This window comes from Poromitra crassiceps (assembly GCF_964638095.1).
Source record: "Poromitra crassiceps genome assembly, contig: HAP1_SCAFFOLD_2048, whole genome shotgun sequence".
NCBI classification, from domain to species: domain Eukaryota; kingdom Metazoa; phylum Chordata; class Actinopteri; order Beryciformes; family Melamphaidae; genus Poromitra; species Poromitra crassiceps.
Window position 1 is genome coordinate 2310 of NW_028150377.1, and position 7691 is coordinate 10000.

Here is a 7691-nt window from a genome sequence, read left to right on the forward strand (position 1 = left end):
TAAAAAAAAAAAGAGAGAGACCTGCAGTTATGATTACAAAAAAATAGCATTCATCTTGTTGCATCTATTGCAAATGTTCTACCTCAGACAGCTAATACATCATGTCTAACATTCACAAACACAGCTGAGAAATCTCTCTCATGTTTTTTGCAACATGTTAAACTTTTTTGCCGGACCAGCTACTGCACTCCCATTTTTGGTGCATTTTAATTGGTTGCAATTTTTTGGGGAGCTTAACGAAGTACTCAAGTACCCTCAAGTTTTCTCTCAAATCTTCACCCCCACCCCCCCATCAAGCCTCCCCCTGTTTGTAGCATTGATGAGGAGGAATTATAGGAAATTTCCGCTTAAGACACATCACTTGTATAATTTATATTTATATTCTTTGTGTTCCAGACAAAGCATGGATGCAGAGAAGTACCAACAAAGGCTGGAGGCCATAGCGGTGAGCTCTATTCTATTTCCTTCTTCCCCCCTTCTTTCTCTCAACTTTTGTCCTTTTGACTTTCCACTTCAGTCTGTCTTTTGACTTTCCACTTCAGTCTGTCTTTTGACTTTCCACTTCAGTCTGTCTTTTTACTTTCTACTTCAGTCTGTCTTTTTACTTTCCACTTCAGTCTGTCTTTTTACTTTCCACTTCAGTCTGTCTTTTGACTTTCCACTTCAGTCTGTCTTTTGACTTTCCACTTCAGTCTGTCTTTTGACTTTCCACTTCAGTCTGTCTTTTTACTTTGCACTTCAGTCTGTCTTTTTACTTTCTACTTCAGTCTGTCTTTTTACTTTCCACTTCAGTCTGTCTTTTTACTTTCCACTTCAGTCTGTCTTTTTACTTTCCACTTCAGTCTGTCTTTTTACTTTCCACTTCAGTCTGTCTTTTTACTTTCTACTTCAGTCTGTCTTTTTACTTTCCACTTCAGTCTGTCTTTTTACTTACCACTTCAGTCTATCTTTTTACTTTCCACTTCAGTCTGTCTTTTTACATTCCACTTCAGTCTGCCGTGAACCAACTTGAACTTTCACCTCACCTTGTTTTATGTGACTTTAATGGAACTGGCTGACTTGATCGGGACTGCCTGAAGTGAGCGGGCAAAGATTCTCCCTCAGTTGGGTTTCTCTCCGTTAATCAGTGATCTGTGAAGTGAATGGTCCGACGGTCTGAGCAGGGCCTGCTTTAAGCTCTCTTGAGTCCCACTTCACCAGAGACATGATGGAGACATGGAGATAACCATGATGTTTACAATACTTTTGACTTCAGCCTGGAGTGGGATTTGGGGGGAGGGGACCTCTTTTTGTTCATAATAAAATGAGCATTAGTCATGGTAAATTGACCCATTCAACCTCTCTGTGGCCTTATCAGCCAACACCTTTTTCAGTTTTCAGTTTCACTTTTTTTCACAAGACCTTTTCTTTTTGCTAGTGTACAGTGTGTTTATTGGGCACCATTTTACTCCAGATGTTATATGTGACATATTTCTCTTCCAAATGTAGGATAAGAAAGATCCAAGTCGCTCCCATCATCTGACACTCCCCAGTGCACCGAAGTCTCTCAGGTCTATACCAATAGAAGTAATATCTGAATAAATAATCATCTTACAGACCCAGAACCACAGAAAAGAATGGTAGGAAAGCAATACAATATAAGGATGTCAATAGTATCGATAAGTATCGATACAAAATTTCTTTAACGGATACAATGCTCATTTACAACATCGATACCAGCAGAACGTTCTCTTAATGAAAAATCAAACACACCACAGGTTTTTCCCTCCCTATCATTGGTGGGTATCTGTTGCTTCAACAAACTCAAAGTGTTGTGATAGGCTGATGACTAGAGCAGGGTAATCTGCTGTGTAAATGCAACACTTTTAATGAGTTTTATCGGGAAGCGTGTGTCTGTCTGTCCATCTGTCTTCGTTTATTTTTATGCCTCTTGTTAGGAGTCCTCCCCCAGAAAAGAATGGTAATAGAAAACAAATGTCCTGCATTTCTACACCACCTAACCTCTTTCTACACCACCTAACCTCTTTCTACACCACCTAACCTCTTTCTACACCATCTAACCTCTTTCTACACCACCTAACCTCTTTCTATACCACCTAACCTCTTTCTACACCACCTAACCTCCTAACCTCTTTCTACACCACCTAACCTCTACACCACCTAACCTCTTTCTACACCACCTAACCTCTTTCTACACCACCTAACCTCTTTCTACACCACCTAACCTCTTCCTACACCACCTAACCCCCTACACCACCTAACCTCTTCCTACACCACCTAACCTCTTTCTACACCACCTAACCTCTACACCACCTAACCTCTTTCTACACCACCTAACCCCCTACACCACCTAACCTCTTCCTACACCACCTAACGTCTTCCTACACCACCTAACCTCTTTCTACACCACCTAACCTCTTTCTACACCACCTAACCCCCTACACCACCTAACCTCTTCTTACACCACCTAAGCTCCTGGATTAAGTCAAGAAAGAATAACCAGGTGTTTCTCATCTTTGGACCCAAAAGAGAAATTTGGAGTGAGAAATAGGAGGTGTGGTGTGAAAGAGTGAGACATGAGTCTCACTCTGAGTGAGAGTTATGTAGTATCAGCTGTGTCACTGAACTACTTTATCTCTCTATGTGCAGCCAGTCCCCTAGTGTATCTCCCTACTTCTATCTGTAGATTACGTATGTGTGTGTGTGTGTGTGTGTGTGTGTGTGTGTGTGTGTGTGTATGTGTGTGTGTGTGTGTGTGTACAGTATGTGTGCGTGTGTGTGTGTGTGTGTGTGTGTGTGTGTGTGTGTGTGTACACAGTATGTGTGTGCATGTGTCTCCACCCCTCCTCTTTAGTACTCTGCTTTCATACAGAGGAAGTGCTTGTCTTGAGGGACCAGTGATTGCAGAGGGGTGTTACCGCAGAACTATATTAAATAGCGGGTGTAACCAATCTACCACAACTACCCTGAGCTCATCGCCATGTCCTGCGCGCTTAATGGAATCAAACATACAGCATTGAATTAGGTTAGAACAAGCCGTTGTTCCTTCTTTGGAGTTATTCAACTTTTCAAAAAGTGTGCGTGTGTGTTGACGGGAAGAGCGTTTCATGTGAAGGGTAAGTGGTGATACTGATCTCTCAAAATGGATACAAGAGCATGTCGGTCTTCCTCACTGTGCGTTAGTTTAGACTAGAACAAAGTCTTCCTCACTGTGCGTTAGTTTAGACTAGAACAAAGTCTTCCTCACTGTGCGTTAGTTTAGACTAGAACAAAGACTTCCTCACTGTGCGTTAGTTTAGACTAGAACGTCTTCCTCACTGTGCGTTAGTTTAGACTAGAACAAAGTCTTCCTCAGTGTGCGTTAGTTTAGACTAGAACAAAGTCTTCCTCAGTGTGCGTTAGTTTAGACTAGAACAAGGTCTTCCTCAGTGTGCGTTAGTTTAGACTAGAACAAAGTCTTCCTCAGTGTGCGTTAGTTTAGACTAGAACAAAGTCTTCCTCAGTGTGCGTTAGTTTAGACTAGAACAAAGTCTTCCTCAGTGTGCGTTAGTTTTGACTAGAACAAAGTCTTCCTCAGTGTGCGTTAGTTTAGACTAGAACAAGGTCTTCCTCAGTGTGCGTTAGTTTAGACTAGAACAAAGTCTTCCTCACTGTGCGTTAGTTTAGACTAGAACAAAGTCTTCCTCAGTGTGCGTTAGTTTAGACTAGAACAAAGTCTTCCTCAGTGTGCGTTAGTTTAGACTAGAACAAAGTCTTCCTCACTGTGCGTTAGTTTAGACTAGAACAAAGTCTTCCTCACTGTGCGTTAGTTTAGACTAGAACAAAGTCTTCCTCAGTGTGCGTTAGTTTTGACTAGAACAAAGTCTTCCTCAGTGTGCGTTAGTTTAGACTAGAACAAGGTCTTCCTCAGTGTGCGTTAGTTTAGACTAGAACAAAGTCTTCCTCAGTGTGCGTTAGTTTAGACTAGAACAAAGTCTTCCTCAGTGTGCGTTAGTTTAGACTAGAACAAAGTCTTCCTCAGTGTGCGTTAGTTTTGACTAGAACAAAGTCTTCCTCAGTGTGCGTTAGTTTAGACTAGAACAAGGTCTTCCTCAGTGTGCGTTAGTTTAGACTAGAACAACGTCTTCCTCTGTGTGCGTTAGTTTAGACTAGAACAAAGTCTTCCTCAGTGTGCGTTAGTTTAGACTAGAACAAAGTCTTCCTCACTGTGCGTTAGTTTAGACTAGAACAAAGTCTTCCTCACTGTGCGTTAGTTTAGACTAGAACAAAGTCTTCCTCAGTGTGCGTAGTTTAGACTAGAACAAAGTCTTCCTCACTGTGCGTTAGTTTAGACTAGAACAAAGTCTTCCTCACTGTGCGTTAGTTTAGACTAGAACAAAGTCTTCCTCACTGTGCGTTAGTTTAGACTAGAACAAAGTCTTCCTCAGTGTGCGTTAGTTTAGACTAGAACAAAGTCTTCCTCAGTGTGCGTTAGTTTAGACTAGAACAAAGTCTTCCTCAGTGTGCGTTAGTTTAGACTAGAACAAAGTCTTCCTCACTGTGTTAGTTTAGACTAGAACAAAGTCTTCCTCAGTGTGCGTTAGTTTAGACTAGAACAAAGTCTTCCTCACTGTGCGTTAGTTTAGACTAGAACAAAGTCTTCCTCACTGCGTTAGTTTAGACTAGAACAAAGTCTTCCTCAGTGTGCGTTAGTTTAGACTAGAACAAAGTCTTCCTCACTGCGTTAGTTTAGACTAGAACAAAGCAATGCAAGTCGTATACAACGTGACATCATTTGCTCATCTGGAAACAATGTTACCGTTTTCTGAAGTAACTAAGTGAAGAGACGTTGCAGTAAATTAAGTCAAGGAGAAGCAATCATGTGTGCAACATGACAAATCTGAGGCTTTCTAAAGGGAGGGAGGGTTAGTCTATATCCTCCAAGTATTGTATTCAATTTCTGTGACAGTTGCATCGATATGGCAATATATAGCCAAAAACAAAATGCTCCGGGGAAACAACCTTGAGCTGATCCAGAGTTCATGTCTGAAAGGGGCTTCAGCCACACTGGAAGGTTATGAGGTGGTGATGCTTTCAAAGAGTTTGTTGAGATAGTGACAGCATTGCAACACATACAGTACTACAGCTGATAAGGTGGGTGGTACTGTGTAGGAGGACAGGTGGCTCAAATAGTTTGACAGTGATCTACTTTTGACCTGCGCTCTCACATCATACTGGGCCACAGTGTAGCAGTGACGTCATGGAACAAGTCTTCATTCACCTCTGTCTCTGTTTGCTGCAACTGGGTGGGCTGGGTATTGGCAAGGACCTCACGATACGATATCTGGGTCACGATACGATTGTATCACGATACATTGCGATATGTACATCACATTATATAGATAAATCAGTGGACAAATCCAGTCAAAACTATTTCATTCAAAATTTTCATTCCAATTTATTAGAACAGTATTTGAAAATGAATGTGAATGTGAACAGGGCACCCCTGAAAAAGAGAGCATTGCTCTCAGTGAGACTCCCCTGAATAAATAAAGGTTCATTTTTTTTCTTTTTTCTTTTTACAAAAAAATGCACAGTTGCACAACTGTTACTGAACACACTGAAATAAAACTAAAGTGCATAAGTATTCTTATTGTGTCACTGAACTGAACACACGGCTGTGTAAAAAAAAGTCGATACAGCGATACATCGTGATACTTTTCTGAAATATCAAATTATCGATACAGTATTGCAGATTATTTATTTTTTCCCTACTCTGTAGCGGTTACCTCTTCTCTGTGGTGACACATCTCAACAACTGAGACAGGAAAACGACTTAGCTGTGAGAATCTCTAATATAGCCTTCCTCTGTTCTTCTCTCATATTCCCTCTTCAACTGTGTCCCCCTCTCGCTCTGCTGTCACCAGGAGAGGCGTCGGCTGCAGGAAGAGGAGGAGAGGCTGAGGAGAGAGACAGACGAGGAGCGCTTGAAGTTGGCCCAGAAGAAGGTCTGCATTTCTCGCACCTGGGTCACATAGGTCCTATGTGTCCTCTGTCATAGGATATGCAAAAATATATATATTTTTTTCTGATTCTCCCCCCCATTTTCTCCCCAATTGTACTTGGCCAATTTCCCCCTGCTGCCCCGGGTGCTGCTCCACCCTCTGCCGATCTGGGGAGAGCCGTAGACTAGCACCATGCTTCCTCCGACACATGCGCAGTTGCCAGCCGCTTCTTTTCACCTGATAGCGCGGAGCTTCACCGGCAGGACGTAGCACGTGGGAGGATCACACGCTATTCTCACCAGTTCCCTTCCACCCCGAACAGGCGCCCCGACCGACCAGAGGAGGCGCTAGTGCAGCGACCAGGACACATACCCCTAAATCCGGCTTCCCACCCGCAGACACAACCAATCGTGCCTGTATGGACGTCCGACCAAGCAACATGGGGGGCGCGAACCTGCGACCCTTGTGTTGGCAGGGAATCTACCGCTACACTACCATGCAAACTACTATGCAAATCCTTTTAATGGCTTGTTTTATGTGGCACATGTGCCAGGCGGGTGGGGTTTGCTGCATATGGGGCAATAGTGTGAGTGCCAGAAAGTTCAGATCTGAAAATCAAGTTAGGATGTTTTTGTACTGACAGCTGGTTAAGACAGTTGCAAGCACTAGAATTATTATCAAATCCTGTTTGAGCCGAGGCCTGGTGTGTGTCCATTTTGTTTCTGTTGTCCTCCTCCCTCTCCAGCTGCCTCCTGGTCAACATCTATCCGTGCTATGTCTCCCACCCTGCCTCATGTGACAGCGGGCTTTGGCTGTCTGCCCAGCCGAGAGGATCGCTGGCCCACGCCTAGCTCAGATGTCCTGGGCGGAGTCAGCTTCAGGCTTAATTATAACTCAGACGCCTAATTATTCCTCACTATGAACTACGTATCAGCAGCAGGAACAGAAATTAATTAAAATAAACTAAGCTGACTGATAAGAGAGAGAGAGAGAGAGAGAGAGAGAGAGGAGAGAGAGAGAGAGAGAGAGAGGGAGAGAGAGAGAGAGAGGGAGAGAGAGAGAGAGAGAGAGAGAGGGAGAGAGAGAGAGAGGAGAGAGAGAGAGAGGAGAGAGAGAGAGGAGAGAGAGGAGAGAGAGAGAGAGAGAGAGGAGGGGGAGCAGATGAAGGGGAACTATAAAAGGAAACAAAGCGCATTATTTAGATATTGGTGGCTGAACACGGAGCCCATTAATATGTCATGGTTGCCTGCTGGTCACGCTACCTTGAAAATAAACAACACGCACCAACCTATCTTAACGCCGTGCAATCAGTAGTGCTGCACTGCGCCGTGCGCACTCGAGCGCTCTCCCACACAAACACAAAAACATTTCTACTTCCTCCAAACCACACAAACACTCTGCAACACGTTGCTGCTTCCTCCAAACGCTCTGCAACATGTTCCTGCTTCCTCCAAACCATGGCCTCATACTTTGCTAGCGGCGGGGACAGACCATTCACGCTGCAGATGAACGAGTTCCGCCCGGAGACACAACAGCGCCTCCTTATTCTTCGTGGCGGCTAAGGGTGAGGCGGGTATTCGTCTGTTTCTCTCGCTTAAGCCCAGAGGGGACGACGAGCCTAGAGGGGGCGACGGCGAGGCCTCCGTGTTCTCAGCATCTCCAACTCCAATTCTCTCCTCACCATCCTGTCTGGTGGTGTTTTCTGCT

At 43.9% G+C, this 7691-nt stretch overlaps 1 protein-coding gene across 1 annotated transcript in view; it reads left to right on the forward strand.

Moving 5' to 3' along the window:
* Positions 1-403: 403 nt before the first annotated feature.
* Positions 404-7691, forward strand: part of LOC310772130 (uncharacterized protein) — a gene marked incomplete at its 5' end in the record, with an annotated part of 14808 nt that continues 7520 nt past the window's right edge. Inside the window, 2 exons of the mRNA XM_083664585.1 lie at positions 404-445; positions 5907-5987. Coding sequence (XP_083520711.1) covers positions 404-445; positions 5907-5987 — 123 coding nt within the window. The remainder of the gene's footprint in view (positions 446-5906; positions 5988-7691) is intronic.